Here is a 21,215-nt window from a genome sequence, read left to right on the forward strand (position 1 = left end):
CTGCATGAAGTTTGGTGGGAAGTTTCCGAAGTTTCTAGCTGAAGTTTCCACCGCGCTGCCAAACACACACACACACACACACACACACACACACACACACACACGACACACACACACACACACACACACACACACGGAGCTGTACTGAGGCCTTGACACACACTGACCCGGGAAACAGTCGGTAAAACACCACAAAGCTCCGCTGAAAACAAAACGAGGAGGACTCACATGAGGCGGCAGCAGCGGCCGGATGGTTTTTCTTCTTCTCATTGTGTGAAGCAGCAGAGCTGTGAGGCTGTGGTGATGCAGAGCAGCGAGGCCCCGCCCGGGAGGGGGAGGACCTGGAGGGGGAGGGAGGGAGGGAGAGGGGGGTACTTTTCTTTTTCTTTTTTCTTTTTTTTACTTTTATTTATATGCGGTTTGGTGTGTGGGTGTGTATAACTATGTCTGACACAACTCCAAAACCCATTTTAAATGGCTCTGACCTTCTACAGTTAACCATAAAACACATAAAATTGTCAATCAACTGATAAATATGGGAAATAAACAAATGTAAATGAAATTACGTTAAAAAAACAGCAGCTTTGTTTCATTAGCATCACAAAAACAAATCACAGCAGTAGTCACAGTTTTACATCACGTTTTTCATGTGGTTTTTGTCATTTGATTTAATTTTAAGCTGCTTAATTTCTTTTTTTTTTCCAATTAAGAGCATCAGAGCAAACAATAAACACAATAGCTGACATATTATCACCACATAAATTAGTTGTGTTGCTAACACATGAGCAAACAATTGCTGTCACATCCAATTTACACAACAAGGCCATCTCATTTGAGTTGTTTGTGCACCTGATGAAAAATAATTGAATCCATTGTTGAAGTTTTTCAGTCACACGATGCAGCTGTGTTCAGCAAAAATAGCTCTTAAACCCCATAGGGATACTACCGGGTCAGCAACAAACAACCGGCAGATACAGTTTCTAGCTATTAAATGTGGAGCATTATCAGCTGAAGAGCCAGGTATTTCCATGAGAAGTTGGTGGAGACCAAAAACAGAGTCAATATTGGACTCATGTTTGCCAGGTGGTCAGAAACATGACTTAAAAACTAAAGGTATTGTTGAGCCGTAACTTCTGGATGTGTAACTAAGCAACTATTTGCTGACAAATCAATAGGTGGTGCGTTCCTGTGTTTGTTTTTATTCTGTTGATTTGTCCAATCTTTCAGACACTGAATACATTGATCATCTGAAACAGTTTGATTCAGGAAACTCACAACTGATGACTGACAACTATCAATATTTTATCTATTTAATTAAGCTGATGGTAGCTCAATGAATTGTTGATTACATTGCCAACTTTTTAATGTTTACAGCTGACAAGTTTCAAAACAAGAATCATGTAAAAGGGATTATGCACAGGATGTCAAGCTAAAAGCCTGTAGCTGAAGCCTGCAGGTTCCTGGTACGAAAAGTCAAAGTTCATCACAGTTCATGTAGAAAAACATTGAAATAGAGAAACAGCATGTTTTTTTTTATTGAAGTACAGACATATGGGAAGCTGGTGAGGAAAACTGTAAAAGTTATTTTGCATTACCATAACCCTGTGTGGGTGCTAGTATGTTTCACATTTAAAGTTACAAGAAAAACGCTTTAAGGATGATAACTAACTGATGTGTTTGGCAAACTATCTACAGTAATGTTGGCTGGGGTTGCGCGAGTATGAACTTCCCCAAATCAAAAAATTTGACAGGGCAGAGCTTCTACATCTGCTATGGTATTACACATTTCCTGCCTATTTTCACTGTCAAATTATTAATTATTTTTTTAGTCAAATACAAATGATTCTGTATGTGAGTGAATCACATGAAAAATAACTTAGTAAAATCACTCAGTGTGATCAGGGGATTCCCTTGTTTATCTGACAAATTTGAACATGTTAAAAGCCTCAGATCAGCTGACAGACACATGTTTATCTGGCAGGGCTCGCTTTTAGCAGACAGAGGAAGATTCATGCAGGAAATAAAACACAGGGAGGAAACTACCGTCATTTTTAACCAAGAAGAGGAAAAACAACAGGAATGTAGATCTCCAACAATCTATGTGCATAGTTGTTTTGTTGCTGTGCATGTTAATCTTACAGTAACAGCAGCAGGAAGTGAGACTGCAGGCTGATTGGTGGAATTAGTCGAGCTGCATGAGTGACAGGCACAGGAGAGATAACAAAGACAGAGAGAGAACTGACTCAACTATCTTCTCCATAGTTTCCATATACGTTATGTATGTTCACTAAAACACACCAAAGTAGTTTCACATTACACAGAGTCATGTGATCCCTTGTTGATATGAAATACTGTTGAATGTAGCTTTACAGTGTGAATCCTGAATGTTTCAGTTCAGGTGGATCTGGTGGCCCCTTGTGGTAACTTCTGCTAAAATTAGATTTCAAACTTTTGCATAATCCTGACAGAGAATACAGACACTAACAGACAACAGAACAGTCAGTCTGTAATAACGAGTGAAACACAAGCAAACATGGCTCAAGCAAACAACCCAAAACCACACCAACTACATCATCATGCATCTTCTGCACAAAACTAAACAAATAAAACACAGTAACCTGCCGCAAAAAAAGAAATATGTTAAAAGTACTGAAAAATTAAACCTCTAAGCTACAAAAATTAGGGGGGAAATACACAAATAAGTACAAAAATAGTAGTTCTTCCAGTCTAACTGTCCCTAAACGGTCCTCCATCTCCCAATTTCTGTACAAATTATTAATGGTACAAAGAAATTTGACTTTTAAGTTTGTCTAATTGAGTATAATGATCAAAATGGAACTAAAAGTTGGATTAAATATGAAGGACTGTTGAGGTATATTCGCCCTAATTATGGTTTCAAACACCTGTTTTTGGAAAATGACTTTCTAAAGATGAAAAGCACTTAAAAATAATCTTGTTGGGTAAAATTAAGCCTGAAACATGAAATACTTCCATTAAAGCAGAACAGAAACCCCACTTCCGTATAGCTGATTTGTGTCACATACTCTTTACTTTGAGCTTCTCCTTATGTTGAACACTGCTCTTGTAAAAGACGATTCAGTTTCTGATCCGTTTCTGAGGCAAAGGTGTTGGAGGAAACTTTTTACTTGTTTTCACTAGTCATGAATATATTTTAATTTGTGGCAACAAAGCACATTACAAGAAACTCCTGCTACACACAACCCATACTGCAACAGTAACTGTAGGAGCTGGTTCTTCACGTCAGCCCTTACTCAACCTAAAATGAATACCTTCTGTTGTGAAACTGCATTTACCAACATGGTGAAGTAAAGAATCCTGGGTGTCAACCTGAGATAAGTAAGTAAAAACATGAGTTTTTGGATGAGATCATAAAATTTTAGATCCCAAACCTCTCACAGTTACTTGATGTTTGGTATTAAGTGACTGAGCTGCTTCGAGCTCTGTGACTCTCTGTACTTCCACATTCATTGTCAGTTTATTATTGGAAAATATCCTCTTTCATTTTTTTTCCAGCTTCCTGATAAAGTTCATTTTGAGGTGAACTCTCTCTTATCTTATTTTGTCAGCAATTCAGATTACTTTATTCCTTTATCCATTATTTGTCAGATAACATTTTACAGCATTCATCAACCTTAGAGCACAACTGTCAGAAGCAGGTGAGAGGCAGTTTATATTCAACAATTACATATAACTGATACTCTACTAATACAAACGGAGTAATAACATCAGGTACATCAGGTTAGTAGTAGCAGAGATATTTGTTTGTCACAGAATGGTTTTAAGGCATTTAAACAGCTAGACATTTAGACATTCCACTCAGCACCATTTAAGTCTAATGATGACGCCAAAGTCAAACTAATACTGTGTTCAGAGAATTCAAGCATGCGTTAACATCAGAAAATTAAGCCGACTGCTGAAATGTTTTACACTGGTATTAAAAAAAAGTCTTCAGAGCGTAAACAAGAACTAACATGGATATTAAACAGCTGTGAGAACATCAGGTATATTATTTATATAGACCTATTTCTATGCTGCAAACTACGGATATAATGTGATAATGTCATTTAGCCTAGGCTAAGTAAGGCTTTTACTAAACTGTAAACATGTAAACATGGAAAGATGACAAACCAATCTTTGCTACTGAGCAATAGCAATTACTGTTAGTGTTGTTCTGAAGGTATTTCCAGAAAATATTCAGTATGCTGCATGACAAAAAGACTTTCCTCAAGTTTGTGCACCTGCTTCTGAATCAAAACAAAGACAGCAGCCTGCTATCTTCTGCTCATTCGCAACTTGGGAAACAGTTAAATAGTCCTTTTAAATGAAATCTTTTTTTATGCAGCAGAGATAACATTTTTTCCATCCAGGTGTTCAGAAGAGTCTTCTGTGTTTCTGAAAATACTGTCAGAACAGCGGTGAGTGTGTCAGAAATCCTCAGTTAATTATCTCTCAGAGACACAAATGGTTACCTCTGTAATGTGCTAAGACATGAATGGCACAAACTGAGCTAGTTAAAAGTTAGCTCACCGCTTACAGAAGTTCACCAACTAGCCGCGTGAGCAGTTAATATGTCATCAAGCTTTGAGGATTAAAATATTTTCACAGACATGCAAATGAATTTTGCTTCAACGCTGGCAGGCTTTACAAATCAAAAAGTATCAGTCTTTGTTTCTGGTATGATTTTTGGTGATCTCCACAGTTTAAACAAACTCAAGTGGTTTCTACCTTTAAACCACAGAAGAAAGACACAAGTAGAAACCAGATGAACAGTTTCTATTGTTATTTTATGACATGAGTCACTGTGGAGTTCGCCTGCTCATATAATAATAAAAAGATTTATATAGCTCCTAATATATATCTATCCCTATCAGATTAAAACTTCATACATCTATTTTTTTCCTTATTATTTCTTATGTTTTACTTAGATTTCACCTGTCATTTCTCACATTTCATCTATTTGTTCTTTTCCTTAAACCTTCTACTTGTTCTTGAAACAGCAGCATTTTGGACATAAACTAGATTTCCACTCAATACTGAGGATATTAAATGGCACATATTGGCACGTGTTTGAGGTTAACTGTTCAGCAGAAATGCTTTTTAACAAGAAAAATATCTTTGGTAAGTGATCATGGCATCAGAGACATGATGATCAACACAGGTGTCCACACAGAGACGATAATGGACTCTGAGGAGGCAGATTTAACCAGAAGATCTTTCTTCTATACTATTGATAAAAAATCTTAATTTTCGATATCAACAATTCAGGTCTGTCAAAGATTAAAGACAAGACAAAATGTACTGCAAACGTCCTAACACGAGGTAGAGGCTGAGAGTCAGAACTAGGCAGAAAGTTCAGGAAGTACAAAAACAAAAAGATAAATCCAGTTGCTGCAGGATCTTTTTGTTTTTTAGTGAGGAGCACTGATGTTAGCGGGGACAGTCTACAATTCAGACTATGCGTCTTTATAATACACTGTTGGAAGTTCACTGTGAATGTGAACAACTAATTAATACAAATAATTCTAATTGAAATGTGGACAAAATGTCAGAAAAGGCTGCTGTGGTTTTACCTTTGATGCCAACAAGGAGAAAGTCACATGTTACTCTCCCTTTTACTACTTTAGTTTCAGCTTTGCCTTTTACTTTACAGGTGGCCACAGTAAACAATGTGTGTGTGTGTGTGTGTGTGTGTCAATGTGCATGTGTATGTATCTTAATCTGCAATACTTGGACCCGACAGAAAAATCTGACACCCCTGGATTAACATGTTAGACCTAGACTTAGAATTAGAATTAGAATTTAGATCTTAGAAGATCTGTACAGTGATTGGTTAAAATTTGTCCAGGACAAAGAGGCTAATATGAAAGATAGACAGTAATGAGTGAGTGAGTGAGTGAGTGAGTGAGTGTGAGTGTGTGTGTATGTGTGTGTGTGTGTGTGTGTGTGTGTGTGTGTCTACAGGATGACACAGCAGCAGGTTGCTGGGTAGTTGTCAGCGCTGACTTGGTGCTCGTTGCCGTAGACAAAGTAGACGTGACTGTCGCCTTTCCACTTGTAGTTCACCTTAGTGATGGGGATCAACTCAACCAGCTGCCTCTGAGATGGAGAGAGAGAGAGAGAGAGAGAGAGAGAGAGAGAGAGAGAGAGAGAGAGAGAGAGAGAGAGGGAGAGAGAGTAATTTTAAAGGAATAGTTTCAACATTTTTGGGAATACTCCTACTCTTTCTTTCTCAGATGGATGTCAGTCCTGTGTCTGGTGTCTGTGTGCTAGGTAAGAGTCAGGATGCGATTAACCTAGCTTAGCATAAACACTTGAAGCAGGGGGAAACAGTCAGCCTGACTCTGGCGCTGTTCAAAACATCCACTCGCCCACTACTATATTGAATCAACCATTTTGTAGTGCTGTTCAGATTTTCAACATTTGTACAGAAGCTGAACCCTACATCAATCAAGCTAGACCATCATGAATTGTGGCATGTCTTGTGAAAGTGCTGTAGAAGAATAATTTGTCTCGCTTACACAACAGGTTAGGCAGTAATGTTGGCTGAGAGAGCCTGGCATGCATAATACTCCTCAGATGTTTCCGACTGTGCAGTGACCCATCTCCTCCTCTGCCTGAGCAGCAGGTTTTCATAAATTATTATCAAAACGCCTATCATACAGTGATAAAAACGCCTTCTTCAAATACTTGAGAGAGATATAACAAAAATGGGGCTATTGTTGGTTTGAGAAAAGGTAATTTTAAGATAAGATAAGCTGTACTTTATTTTCCTGAGGGGAAATTTGCCACAGGCAATAGTGCAATTCATACAGAGTGAACCACTTAAAACAACCCAAACTGACAAAAATAGAGTAAAGGTTTCTCTGTGGACACAAAACATACATAATACATAAAAGACATCTTGTAAGATACCATGTATTTTAATGCATTTTGCATCACACATGATGCAGATGCTCTGCTGTCTGCACTTATCATCTAGTGAGTCTTCTATGTAGCAAACATTATATAATGGACGAGTGAGTAAGTGGAACAACCTACCTGCCAACTACCTTGAAAAATTGTGAGCAAGTGTACTGAGGAGAACTGGTGCTGTTTACTGCACTTTGTGTTAACTGATAAATAAAAACTGTTCATGGCTTTAGTTTTGAAAGCCTCACTTGACTTTCAATGCCTAAAACTTTTGCATAGTACTGTATATTGCCTCCTCCTAAATTTCTTAAAATATTTTATGAGGGCTACAATAATTTTCTCTTGAGGTGGCCTACCTGCTGCAGGATCCTGGAGGTCTGGGAGTACTTGCTTTGGTGGTCTCTGATCATACGCTCGGAGGCCTCAGCGATGGCCGGGTTTGGGAATCCGAGCACTGGGTAGAGCTGAGAGGAGACAGACAGAGAGACTGGCACACAGTACTGACAGTAACACAAACTGCTGTCCACATTTTTTGCCAGTCCTCACACCTTCAAAGGGCTGTTTGATTGATAAGACTTGGTTTAAGAGTTACAGTAGAATCAGGACTGGGTTAGGGCTGAAGCTTAACATTTATTTGTAATGGATAAGGTTAGGGTAAGGGGCCAGGGAAATGCATCATGTCATTGAGTGTCCTCACAACTAAAAGACCAACATACATATGCGTGTGTGTGCGTACCAGAAACTGGTTGTTCTTGAACAGCTCCTTTCCGCTGACGGAGCGAAGATCGTCAACCTTCAGACCAGAGTTCTGCTCCACCACGTGGTCCTCTACATGGTTAGTCCTAAACACAGAGATACACAAATATATAAACACATAAACACATTTATTCACATATAAACACATACAGACGTGGCAAAAAGTGTTGGTTTAACAGAACAGACACGTTGCTTTTGATTTTCAGTGTAACATTTTATTACATAAATGAAAATAGCATGGACAAAACTATTCGGGCACTGATATTTATATTTTGTGGCAAATTCTTCATAATATTAGCAACTGTGGTCACAGGAGCATCAAGGTACTTGGAGATGGTCTTGAAGCCTTTACCTTAACCATGGTTGGCAATTATTTTCTTCCTTGTCTCCTCAAAATACTCTTTTCTTTCTCTTGTCTTGTTCCCTTGCAGCTGTAATGATTGCCCAATGAGCATTTTTCTCAATTGAAATAGGCTGAATGATTGATTATAAGATTGAAGACACATGTGATACTGATTGAAGGCAACAGCCTGCTATAACCTGCTAATTTATCACCGCTTTTAAAGGGTACCAAATTTTGTCCAGGTTATTTGTCCAGGATCTTTGCAGAATAAGGAAAAATTCAGCTCCTTTCACAGCTTATGTTTCACAGACAGAAGAGCTTTTAATTTCAACACATTTCAGGAAGAACAGTACATTCTTTCAATGAGGTGTAAGTATAACAACACTGGCCACGCCTGTGTTAACACACACAAACACACACATACAAAAGATACTGTATATACACATACTGTTCTAAATACACATACTGTATTTCATTCATCAGTTTTTAAAACATTTTAAATAGTGTACAGTATGTATTTGCATCAATTCAAATTCACATGCAGTTCTACTTTTATGCCACCAGAGGGAACCAGCGTCATCAATGACAACACTGTCCAAATTAATTAATTTTGTATCTGGTTCAGTGTTTGTTGCTTTCAGCCCACTAGGTCAGGTCTGTGATCAGATCTAGTACCAGCTGTAGAGCAACCTCAAGGACCATCTTCACTGACTTCTGTAACCTCTTCAAGGACCATCTGAACCTTCTCAAGGACTGCCACAACCTCCTCAAAGACCACTGTAACATCTACGACTACTGATTACCCATGAAGCTTTTTAAAGACCCCTGGAATCATCTTCAAGGATTCAGGGAGCCTCCTCAATGACCTCTGGTACCCTGTCAAAAAACCTCCTCATGGACAATTAAAAAGTCCTCAAGGCCACAAGAAACCTCTTAAAGGACAAATGTAATATATTGAAAGTACTCTGGAATCACAACAACCCCTGCAAGCTCCTTTAAGGCCCCATGAAATCAACACTGGTGAAATTCACTTCCATTATGCCGGGCAGACCAAACTGGTATCGGAGGAAGGGAAACTGTCTGTTGATGTTACCAAAGAACAACTAAAACTCACAGAGTTACATCTCACCATCTCTCAGTTCCCCATGTACCAGTTGTTCTACTTCATGATCGGGTTCTCACACTAGGCTTTGCAAGATAATCATACATCCAGGAACATCTACCTGGACTAATGCAACATCTTCAGTGACTCCGGGAACCTCCGCAAGGACCTCTAGGAACCTCCTTGAGGGCAATGTGAACCTTCTCAAGGGCCCTTATAAATATCATTAAAGGAACAAACCCAACAGGACTATAACATGACATCTGGAATGCTTAATGACCCCTGGCAGCTCTATAAGGCCCTGCCTATGGTACCTGCTGAACGACAACTGTTCATTGTAACCTCTCTTCTCTCCTCTTTCACGGTCTCTGAGAACATCCCCAAGGACCTTTGGAATCCCTCGAAGATCCCTCTCAACTTAAAATGCCTTAAGAGCCTTCCTCAAGGACTCCAGACATCTAAAGAACGCCTGGAACCTTCTAAAGGACCATCTAAACCTTTTTGAGGACCACTGGAAACCCCCTAGAACCTAGGAATCTCATTAAGGACAACTAGAACATCTTCCAGGACCACAGAAACATATTCAAGGACTGTAGGGACTGTAGAGGACCACTGAAATCTCTTTCAAGACCCCAGGTACCTTTTCAATGATCCTTGTAACATCATAAAGGACTTCTGGAACTTGTTCAAGGACCCCTGGAAACTCTTTGAGACCGACAGTTGTAGTATCAGTACTCACCACTCCACTTTGAGCTGGATGAACGTCAGCAGCTGACGTTTTCCTTTACAGGTTGTGCACTTCTTCACCCCTTGAGAATCACAGTCTGAGCACCTACACACACACACACACACACACACACACACACACACACACACACACACAAAGAATGGTGTGACTCTGTTATGGAACAGTTCAAAACTTTTAGTTTTTTACGCTGCAATACCACAAGAGGCCACTGGGAAAAATTGCCTGCAAGCCTGAGTGGTGGCACCGTATCCAGGTCTGCTGCTACCTCACAGTAAGCGTTGAACTGGATGAGACATGGTTTGCTAAATATTTTATTGTGAAGCAGTCACAGTTACCGCAGCGCATTTATCACAGCGTATATAGCGCTGACTGTGAATGTTCATCAAAAACACATCTATAAAACAAGAATACAGTAGTCTGCTGCATTTTTATGCAGCGTATCAACAAGGAGGAGCAACCACAAGCCAACCAAGCTAACAAACTCTAATTCAAAATCAGATGATGGCTGCAATTATTATTGATTAATGTCTTTATTACAACAATGTGAGTTTGTTTGGTTGCACTTGGGAATGGGACATTCTGCACATACGAATACACGAATACACATTATTTACCATTAAAACCGTCTTGTGTTTAAACATGTAATTTAGTAAAAAGAAATCCCTCATGTTTGACAAAGTATTCGGTGGTGATTAAAAGATACTGAGAAGTAGCCTATTGATGCCTTACATGACAGTACATTAGTTGCTTTTAACAATAAAAATGATCAATATCAGTATTGATATCAGGGATACTGGCCCTGACATTACTTGACAAAAAAGACTGAAATCTTAAGGAGTTCAATTTTAATTCGCGAGGTCAGGGGTGTTGAGATATATCTGAGGGGTCATTAGATGATTAGAAAGATGCGTGTATGTATCAGCTACCAAACATACATCTATTTTTTTGACTTTTCTTTGAGAAAAGCTGGATAGATTTACTATAAACAAATCTAAGAGGGGAACAACACTCAACGATATGAGCAGACTTCAGATTTCAGTGTCACAACCCAAAAAACCCACTCCTGGACGCCCCTGCAGTACCTGTCTCTGCCGGTACCGTTACAGTGAGTGCAGTTTTCATCATTATTTGTCCCAGAGCCATTACACCAGCTGCACTGTTTCTACAAAGACAGACAGACAGAGACTCACACAGAAATATGAAAATGTCTTGTTTAAATGCATTCACATTTAATCACTTTTATCTGTTTGTTTCTAATTTTATATCCACATCAAACTTTTAATGTTGCTTTGTAAAAAAAAACGTAAACTTAACATAAAAAAAATATATACTTACGTATCCATTTCCATGGCAATCTTCACATGGAATCTCCCCTGTGCTGTGGCAGTCTTGGCAGTCCTACACACACACACACACACACACACACACACACACACACACACACACACAATGTTACCTTATGTTCTAATTTAATTTAGGATCCCTGGAGCTTTCACATAAAACCTCCTCAAAAGCCCCCAGTAACCTCCTAAAGGACAGCATGGAAGCTCTTCAAAGACCCCTAGAACATTTCAAAGGATGCTGGAACCCCCAAGTCTCCCAAGAGGATCTTCCAGGGCTCCTGGAACCTGTTCAGAACTTCTTGTACTCAAATCTTGGGGACATCAACAACCTCAACAAGGGACCCTATAACAGCTTTAATGACTTCTGGAATTTGTTCAAGGGCCCCTGGAAGCTTTTCAAGTCCTATGGAATCTTCTCAATGACTTCTGGAAACCCTCAATGAATTCAGGAACATCTTCAAGGAACTTTGAACATGTCTGTCTTACCACATCAGGATAAACCCCTTCAAATGAATCATCCTATTTTCCAGATGGTCCCAAAACAAACATTCACATATTCAAGGACTGGAACCTCCTCAATGACCACTGAAACACCTTCAAGGACCTCTGGTACACAGCCAGAGACCCCTGAAACCTCTTATAAAACATCCTCAGCGACTTCTGAAATCTTATTAAGGACAATTTGAACTGTCTCAAGCATCCTGGAAACTTCCTGGAGAGCTTGTAATACATCTTCAAGAAATTCTGGAACCCCTCAAGGACCCATGAAAGCCCCTCAAGGCCCTGTGGATCCTCCTCAAGGAGCATTTAAACTTGTGTCAGGACCCCTGGAATGTCCTCACCGTCCTCGGACCTCCTCAGGGATCACTAGAACTTCCTCGGAGACCTCTGCAACTTCTCTAAAGGACTTCTCTAACCTTCCCAGGATTAGTCGGACTCTAAATACTAAATTTACCCGGCAACAGGGAATCCTGCTCTCTGACTGGCTTTCAGGTCAACATTCAAACCTCAGTTCTAAATCATAACTCAAGGTAAATTAAGCAGCAGGTAACCATAGCAACAAGGCAATCTTTGACGGACAGCTCCAGTTAACAATCACCTTGATGGATGAAGTGTAGGGGACCCGAATCTCCTGCTTGTGATCGGTGAAGAGGCTGGGGGCCGTGGCCGGGACCTCCCAAGGCCGGGGTGCAGTCTGGGTGTAGAAGTCAGCCGGCTCACCTGTCAGTCACACAAAAGAGATGTCTTCATCACCTGTCAATCAAAAAATCTTTAAAAATATCCCAGATGGCTGCTGCTATAGTGATGTCACAGTGATGTCATCTGAGCTTGGGCTTAATGGCTTCAGACTTAAAACTGAAAACATGCATCACAAACTGAAGGTGTGGAGATTGAAAGACACGGGTGTTTACCAGACAGGGAGGGTCTGATGAAAGACATTATCAAACTGCATTATGGGAAATCGTTTTTGAAGTTTATCTATATTAGAGACTTAAACTCAGGATATCTCTACCTCTGATGCATAAATTTTGACCATTCCTTTTAAAATCTGTTTATCACGAGTCACATAGCTTAATGGGAAAACTGTTCGCAATCAAGGACACTTTTATCAGTGTTTAGAAAACAGGCTGTTAATACAAGACACAATCAAATTCACATACATATTTCATGACATGTTGACTGTTTTGCGGACTGTTTGTCTTCTGGATGGTGGAAAGCCATTTTACTCTGGCCCTTTCACTGAGAAACGGTTACTATATTATTGTTTTTCATAATAAAATACTACAGAATAAGACTTCACTGGTGTCAACTTTTATTCGCAGTGTAATGGTGAATTAGCTTCCAACAAGTGCAGCCTCGTCACTTGCAACATAAGATTAGCTTGTGAGGGAGGGCAGGGCCCTGAGAGGCTCTAGTAATGTTGTAGATGTGGTAAATAGTCTGTCAAACTATTTATTTAGGTCATATACTTTACTTAAAATGTTAACCATATAAAATTTCAAAACTGCAAATGAAAGAAAACTTTAAATTTCCGGGTGAATTAGCTCAACAAAGGAAAGGTGATGGCCCTCCCTATGTTGGTTCCTTTGAACTTAGTTCCACTATGTGTGTGTGTGTGTGTGTGTGTGTGTGTGTGTGTGTGTGTGTGTGTGTGTGTGTACCTTCATAAGGTTTGTGGGCCCATTCAGTTGACCTGGACTCAGTGAATGTCTCCAATCGGTACTAGAGAACAGATCAAATCAAGTCAGTATACAAATAAATGAATACATTCAAATAGATTCGAGCTAACAGAGGCTTCATTGGTTCTAGACATTTCTACCACTGAGTTTTATTCACCTCACGTCACATGGAAGTCTGAGGTCACATGACACTCATGCGAGAGTCATCTTTCTTTCTTTAACTTTATTTATAGAGCGCATTTCATGCACAAGGCAGACACAATGCGCTTTACAGCATACAACAAAACAATAACAAACAATACAAATAGCACAGAGTAGACAAGCGCACACACACACACGCACACACGTTCAATCAAACGCTGTTAAGAGGAGAAAAGTTTTTAACCTATTTTTAAAAAGATTGACTGACGGGGCAGTCTTTACTGCCTCAGGCAAACTGTTCCACCTGCGTGGGGCATAAACAGAAAATGCAGCCTCCCCTTCCTGAGTTTTGGTGCGGGGAATGACTAGTGTACTAGTGTTTGTGGACCTGAGGGGTCTTACTGGTGTGTAGGTAATTAGCATGTCTGTTAGGTACTGAGGTGCAAGACCATTTAGTGCTTTATAAACTAACAGGAGGACTTTGAAATCTATTCTTTTTTGACGGGTAACCAGTGCAGGGTTTTAAGAACGGGTGTGATGTGTTGATATTTTTTTGTACCAGTGAGAATACGTGCTGCTGCATTTTGAATTAGTTGTAATTGTCGAATGCTTGTGTTTGCGAGGCCAGTGAATAGGCCGTTACAGTAATCTAATCTGCTAGTTATGAATGCATGAATTAATTTTTCAGAGTCAGATTTTGATAGAAAACTTTTTAACTTAGATATATTTTTTAGGTGGTAGAAAGATGATCTTGTGATGTGATTAATATGACTCCTGAAGTTTAAATTGCTATCCATGATTATGCCAAGATTTTTTGCAACAGTTTTACTCTCCAGGGAGAGGGACTTGAGGTGTTCAGCCACTCTCAGTCTTTGAGTCTGTGCACCAAAGATTAGTATTTCTGTTTTGTCTTTATTTAACTGCAGGAAGTTTTCAGTCATCCATTTGTTAATGTCACTTATACATTGGGTGAGGGACTGTATGGGAGATAAGTCATCATGGTATAGAGAAATGTAGAGTTGCGAATCGTCTGCATAGTTGTGGTAATTAACATTATGGTTAGTGATGATATGTGAAAGTGGAAGCATATACAGGTTGAACAGTAATGGTCCAAGAATTGACCCCTGGGGAACCCCACATGTGACGTCCTTTTTTTTGGAAGAGAAGTCGCCGATGGAAACATACGACTTCCTGTCATGTAAGTATGAATTGAACCATTTAAGAACAGGACCAGATAAGCCCACCCATTTCTCGAGTCTCTCTAGCAGAATTTTATGGTCAACCGTATCAAAGGCAGCACTGAGATCAAGTAAAACAAGAATGGATATTTTTTTGGAGTCTGTGTTTATATGCAGGTCGTTTATTACTTTAATGAGAGCTGTTTCTGTACTATGGTGGGGACGAAAACCTGATTGATAAATATCTAGGAGGCTATTTGATGTGAGATATTTTTTGAGTTGAATGTAAACAGTTTTTTCAAGTATTTTACTAAGAAATGGCAGATTGGAGATGGGCCGATAGTTTGCTATATCATTTGGATCCAAATTCTTTTTCTTCAGGAGTGGTTTTATGACGCCTGTTTTAAGTGATGTGGGGAAAATCCCAAACTGAAGAGACCAGTTTATGATTTTTAAAACTTCGGGTGCTAAACAATTGAAGACGGTTTTAAAAAATGTTGTTGGAATAGGATCCAAGCAACAGGTGGAGGACCTGAGCTGACCAACAATATTAGAGAGATCTGTTGGATCTAAGCGGTCAAACTGAGACATAAAACAACTGGAGCCCCTGGAGAGAGGATGGAGAGGATCATTTTTTGGTCTGAGGGCACTGATGTTTTGTCTGATTGTGTTAACTTTGCTATCAAAAAATAAAGCAAATTGCTCACATTTTTCTGTAGACACCAAATGTGATGGGATGGTGGATGGTGGATTTATGAGTCTGTCAACAGTGGAGAAAAGTACTTTACTGTTATTGATATTTTCATTTATAATTTTAGAAAAGAAAGACTGTCTAGCTTGTTTAATAGCTTTGTTATATTCATTCAGTTTGTCCTTATAAATCTCATTATGAACCTTAAGTTTTGTTTTTCTCCACTGTCGCTCTGCCTGGCGACACTTTCTTTTAGACTGACTGACCTCTACCCTAGTTCTCCATGGAGCTTTTAGTTTTTCTACATATTTAGTTTTGACTGGTGCAATGTTGTCCAGGATACTCTGTATTTTTGAGTTGAAACTGTCCACAGGATCACCAGCTGACGATACATTGGACAGTGACAACTTATTCATGGTTCCTTGAAAACTTTCAATTGTGTTGTTGTTGATAATGCGTTTTTTGATTGTACGAGAACCATTATGGTATACAGAAGAAGCAGATACATTAAAATATATGCAACAATGGTCAGAGAAAGCTACATCTATTACACATGGTGTAGTAATATTAAGTCCTTTTGTGATGACGAGATCCAAAGTGTGTCCTTTGTTGTGGGTGGGTCCGCGGACATGTTGGGAGAGATCAAATGCCTCCAACAAACTCAAAAAGTTAGTGGCATCTGGATCTGTTTCATTGTCAATATGAAAGTTGAAGTCACCTGATAAGATAAGGCAGTCATAGTCGGTGGAGACCTTGGCTAGTAGTTGAGAAAATTCTTCCAGAAAGCCACTTTTCATTTTAGGTGGACGATAGACTGTGACTATTAAGATTGAGGTTTTACAGTGTACAGATATTGCTAAGTATTCAAAACAGTTATATTCGCCGAGAGAGATGTCCTTACAGCTATAAATGTCGGAAAAGACGGCAGCAATTCCACCACCTCTCCTGTTTGCTCTGGTGGTGTGAAAAAAATTGAAATTGGGAGGAGCAGTCTCAATGAGTCTAGCTGCACCATTTCTATCTAACCAGGTTTCAGTGAGCAGAGCGAAGTCTAGACTGTGGGTGCTAATTAGATCATTTATTAAAAAGGATTTATTTGTGAGTGACCTGACGTTTAAAAGAGCCATTCTTAATATTTGAGGTGCATTTCTGTGTGGGGTAGTGGTGACTGGAGTAATATTGATAAGATTGCTAAGGTTAGCTGATTTTGGGAGATCAAAAATGCATTTCATAGGTCTGACATTTGTGATAACTGGGATTAATGAGACAATCCCAGTTATCAGTGTAAATAAAACTATCTGAGGTCACATCAGACTCTCTTTGTGGACACATCCTGTCCTTCACATGTAGAGCAACGGACAGCAGAGTCAGCTAGTGTGTCACTTCTACCTCATCTCCACCTGCTATGAACATCTGGATGTTAATGCAGCAGAATGTGATCAGATTGTCCGATCAGATCGACCGTGTATGAATAGTGCAGCTGTTTCCAGTATTCTAAGGTATTGGCTGCTTTATCATATAATCAGTTGCTGCTGTGTAAAGCACTGATTCAAGCTTGGCAAGCTACAGATCACACGTTGATACCAGATGGTCATGATGAGGTCTAAGTCATGAAGCAACCTCTCAGCTTTAAGGGTCGATTAAGGAGAAGCTTTCTGTAAAATTAACTTGGACCGTATTAGATCAGCTGATGAGGCAGACAGAACCCGAGTGGAGCGTCATTAAGTAACAAATTGAGCAGCCAGCGACACCACCAGTTAAACAGTGTGAACATCAGATCACCCTAAAGGTGTTGAACGGCTCCATGCTGGTGATGACTCCATCATTGGCTGGACCTGCACTGTAGCAGCAATGAGATCCCGCAAACTCCTTGAACGCCCCACGAGCCAAATCCTCCGGCAGTGATGGGATGCTACATCACACACACACACACACACACACACACACACACACACACACACACACACACACACACACACACACACACACACACAGAGCAACATGAGAATCCCGCTATCTGTGATTGGCTTGTAGCTACAGGTTGATGAGCAGCTCAGTGAAGCAGGTGATGTCAGGTCTTACCTCCAGTCAGGTACAAGGCCAGGTTGTGGAGGAGCTGAAGGCTGCACAGGCATGGGAGGGGGCAGATAACCACCTGCAGCAACAGCAACACATTTTAGCAGCTGCAACAACATGAATATTGTGTGAAGATTTGTGGTTTGGAGATCACTTACCTCCTCCTGCCACAGTATCCTCATAACCAGGCACGCTGTTGAACATGTTGGCCGGGGGGGCGGAGAGGGGGGGGTACACAGCTGACATAAACAACAAAAGGAAACATTCGTTACACCACACCCCCGAAGAAGTGTAAAGCAGTACAGAGAACGGAAAATACCCGACCTCAATTGCGTTTATTTCCTGAGTTTCAGTTCGACAGTTTAGGAGGTTTGGGCTAATAAGTGAAAACACCCATGTAGGTGGAGCATGAATATACAGGACTTTTAAACAAACCGTTGTCGTGTGGTGAAATGAGCAGTGGTGAAATGTACTATATTGGAAAGTTGTCTATTGCCACTTTTGTGCAGAAACATAAATCCAGAAATGATTCGTCTCTGCTGGTAAAGTGAATAAGTGCATTGTTCAAAATTTAAAACTAGTTCTTTTAAGGATTTTTCATGCCTCTTGTCACAGGGTTATTTAGGGGTTATTCATTTTGTAAAATGGAAAGTACCACAAATCCCCTAACAAAAAAAAGTGAGAAATAAGAGGTGATTTCAAGTGACTCCTGTTTGATGTTTCGTTTTAACCAAATGTAACCTGTTAAAAATTAAGGTTTTGTTTAAGTGAGTCTCCAAAAATAATGTAAAAATTATTAATTCTACTACTCAACTAAAATGAACAGTTTCACTGACATTATTTAATATTCTCAGAGATGAGGAAGAGCATGGACTCAGCTCAGAAGCAAGTTCACAAACTCATGCAGCTACATGTCACTTCTGATGGCACCCTCGTGCCATCAGCCATCACACTCCACTACGCCAGAGCACCCAATACTTCCTGGCCTACACTGACTCAGACCATAGATATTGTACAACACATGAGCATTGCACATGTATATACACACAGATTTTTATTGCATCTATTATTATATATATATATATATAAATAATAATATTACAATAATTATATTATTATAATCATGTTTCACGTTTCGTTGTTTATGGAAATTTCTTTGATGTTACCGGCTTTCCTTTGTGCTGCTTTGTCGAACTGATTTCCCCTATGGGTATCAATAAAGAGTAGGACTTATTTAGTTAAATCTCATCTGTTGGACATCTTTGTTGTTGAGAAGGATTTCCTCACATGGTCCGGTTTAATTAGAAAAATTATGAAACCAGAATAGTACCAACATACAGAAATAGTTTTAACTCGACTAAGTTGGACTGCTGGAAATTCGCTGGAATTGCGGAAGTCCCCCTCCTTACACAGTCCCTGCAGCTGTTCCAGTAAGTCAAGTTTAAATGGCGGTGGGGTTAAAATGAAACCAGACACACCACAAGTGAAAAAAAGCAGGGAAGCTTTATTTTCAGGAAACACGAACAGAGACTGATCAGTGTGTCAGGGTCAGTCCCAGCAACATCAAAGACACAGTTCATCGAATTACTTTCATTTGAATGCAATCATCACAATCCCACGATTTGGGGCGTGCATTATCAGCTAACCAATGGAATTCAATCCTCACTTCCATAAAGAAATCTTCACTTTGTGCAAGACACTGCCTGGTGTGATTAAAGGTAGTTCACAGGGTCACATGTCAAAGATCTAGCATGTACACTCATATCAAACCCACATGGGACAAATGCAACAGAAATGACTAATTCAAGTTGCAGGAAATATTCTTGAACGTGCGATTGCTATCTTGGGCCACAGGTGTTTTTGCAGAACATTATGATGTCAAAGTGAAACAGACCTTTGGCCATTTGGATATAAAATGTCAACACTTCATAATTTTATCCTGTTCGACATTTGTGTCAAAGTGGATCATAATTAGTGTTTGAATTTATGAGTTGTGGCCAAAATCGTATTTTGTGAGGTCTCAGTGACTTTGACCTTTGATTTTTAACCAACAAAATCTAATCAATTCATCTCTGAGTCAAAGTGAATGTTTGTACCAAATTTGAAGAAGTTCCCTCTAGGTGTGACTGAGATATCGAGTTCTCAGAGGATGAATTGATTAGATTTTGGTGGACAAAGGTCAAAGGTCAGGGTCAGTGTGATCGCGTAAACGGTTTATATTCTACATGATTCTGGATAAACAGAGATGTCACCTTAAACTAGTGTGAGTGGTGGAGGCATACGACCGTGAGGTGGTAATTCTAGTTTCTACTGTTCTAGGCAGCCATTGGTTTCCATTAGTTTCAGTATTGTGTGAAAATCTCTTAGCAGACTGTTAAAACTTGAACTGTGGAACCACAGTGATAAATTTTTGTCAAAGACACATTAGCGCCTGAACATCGCACTCCTCTGCCTCTGGATGAGGAGGCTTGGTCAGGACGCTTCTCTGTTTGCTCCCTCAGTGGTGGAATAAAGTCCACGCTGAAGTCAGGACAGCAGAGTCACAGCAGAATGAAAACCACTTTTTAGACTACACCACCTCCACACCACACCCTAGCACTTAATGCGGACTCGTTTCCATCAGTTGAAATCCCACAGGATTGAAGAAATTGAATGAAAAAGGAGGAGGCAAAAAGGAAAGAAAGGAGGTAGAGAAACTGAAGATTTTTTTTTTTGCATTTAATTTTCTCAATATTTTGTTCCATATCCCATTTTAATTACTTTTACTTTTCTAAAACGTCACTACATTGTACCTTTACTTTTGCTTGTTTTTGTACTTCACATTATCCCTAACCTATGTATTTCTTTTTATGTCAATATAATTTCTCTCTGTTTCAATATGATCCTACTGGCACTATGCACAGTCCATCACTCTGGAGATGTTAACTGTTTGCATACTGTTATTTGACGTTTATTAAACTGTCCAGCACATCAGCAAAAGAATGAGTGGAGTTATGAAAATAGCATAATAAATCTTTTTTCTGTCTAGACCAGATAACATGAAAATGAAAAACTGCTGGAGTTACACATGGACTAAAATTACACTAAGAGACTAAAGATAGGTTTAAACCGTGCTGAGGAAGTATATGACCATTTCCTTTTTAAATAGCACAGTGTGTGCTGGAGGCTCCGTGCAGACTATCTGCCGCTGCTCCGCCCGTATCCTGCAGCAGCCGGGTGGAGCTGTGGTCGATTTTACTGTATGTCCCTCGCCATGTTGTGCCCTGTCACGCGTGTGAGATTGTGGTCAGTTCTTACCTGCGCTGTTCATCCTGCTGCTTTCTGATCAATTTCACTTCAGTTCGGTTTTAATAAGCCCAGACGACCTCCCAGATCCTTTACTGAACGGTAGCAGCATTGTAGCGGCGCTACAACTTCCAGTCAACCTTCAAAATCAAAGTCGAACCATGTATGCAAGGTTAAGTGAAATAGAAAATAATAGTAAAAGTAGAAACAGATTGTGTGTATGGGTTATATATATTGTATATGTCATTTGGTTTTTGGTTTTAATCATGTCATGCTTTTGCATGTTTGTCTTCAAAATTACAACATGTAACATCTCACCTTTTTTCTTTTTATTATACTCATTTAAATTTTATTTAGTTGTATTTTTTCTTGGATGCACGGTGCATCCATTTAAAATTCATTTTATTGCTTTTGTTGCACAGATAAATGTTATTGAATCGAT

The 21,215-nt window shown here is 39.5% G+C and overlaps 2 protein-coding genes across 5 annotated transcripts in view; both read right to left on the reverse strand.

Moving 5' to 3' along the window:
• LOC111219521 (CMP-N-acetylneuraminate-beta-galactosamide-alpha-2,3-sialyltransferase 2-like) overlaps positions 1 to 312 on the reverse strand; it is a 31,106-nt gene extending 30,794 nt beyond the window's left edge. For 3 of the 4 annotated variants that reach the window (XM_022742220.1, XM_022742222.1, XM_022742219.1), the window contains exon 1: positions 229 to 312. The gene's annotated coding sequence lies outside the window, so the exon portion shown is untranslated. The remainder of the gene's footprint in view (positions 1 to 228) is intronic. The other variant, XM_022742221.1, reaches the window with a different exon arrangement.
• A 2,547-nt stretch (positions 313 to 2,859) lies between these two features.
• Positions 2,860 to 20,884, reverse strand: LOC111219486 (protein SSUH2 homolog). The gene is made up of 12 exons (XM_022742173.1): positions 20,786 to 20,884; positions 17,647 to 17,727; positions 17,495 to 17,567; positions 17,195 to 17,324; positions 13,385 to 13,445; positions 12,322 to 12,443; positions 11,215 to 11,277; positions 10,962 to 11,041; positions 9,871 to 9,963; positions 7,667 to 7,772; positions 7,287 to 7,394; positions 2,860 to 6,117 (listed from the first exon to the last, which is right to left on the reverse strand). Exons 1-12 carry the CDS (start codon positions 20,796 to 20,798, stop codon positions 5,977 to 5,979), a joined length of 1,071 nt encoding a protein of 356 aa, XP_022597894.1. The 5' UTR covers positions 20,799 to 20,884; the 3' UTR covers positions 2,860 to 5,976.
• Positions 20,885 to 21,215: the final 331 nt, after the last annotated feature.

The sequence above is a fragment of the Seriola dumerili genome, unplaced genomic scaffold (genome assembly GCF_002260705.1).
Source record: "Seriola dumerili isolate Sdu_G_001 unplaced genomic scaffold, Sdu_1.0 BDQW01000066.1, whole genome shotgun sequence".
In the NCBI taxonomy this organism is placed as follows: domain Eukaryota; kingdom Metazoa; phylum Chordata; class Actinopteri; order Carangiformes; family Carangidae; genus Seriola; species Seriola dumerili.

Excerpts from the sequence above, each read along its gene's own strand:
- LOC111219486 (XM_022742173.1), bottom strand. Across the intron at positions 11,278-12,321 it reads CCTACACTTCATCCATCAAG|GACTGCCAAGACTGCCACAG; the intron begins GTGATTGTTAAC and ends GTGTGTGTGTAG. Across the intron at positions 11,042-11,214 it reads ATTGCCATGGAAATGGATAC|AAACAGTGCAGCTGGTGTAA; the intron begins GTAAGTATATAT and ends CTGTCTTTGTAG.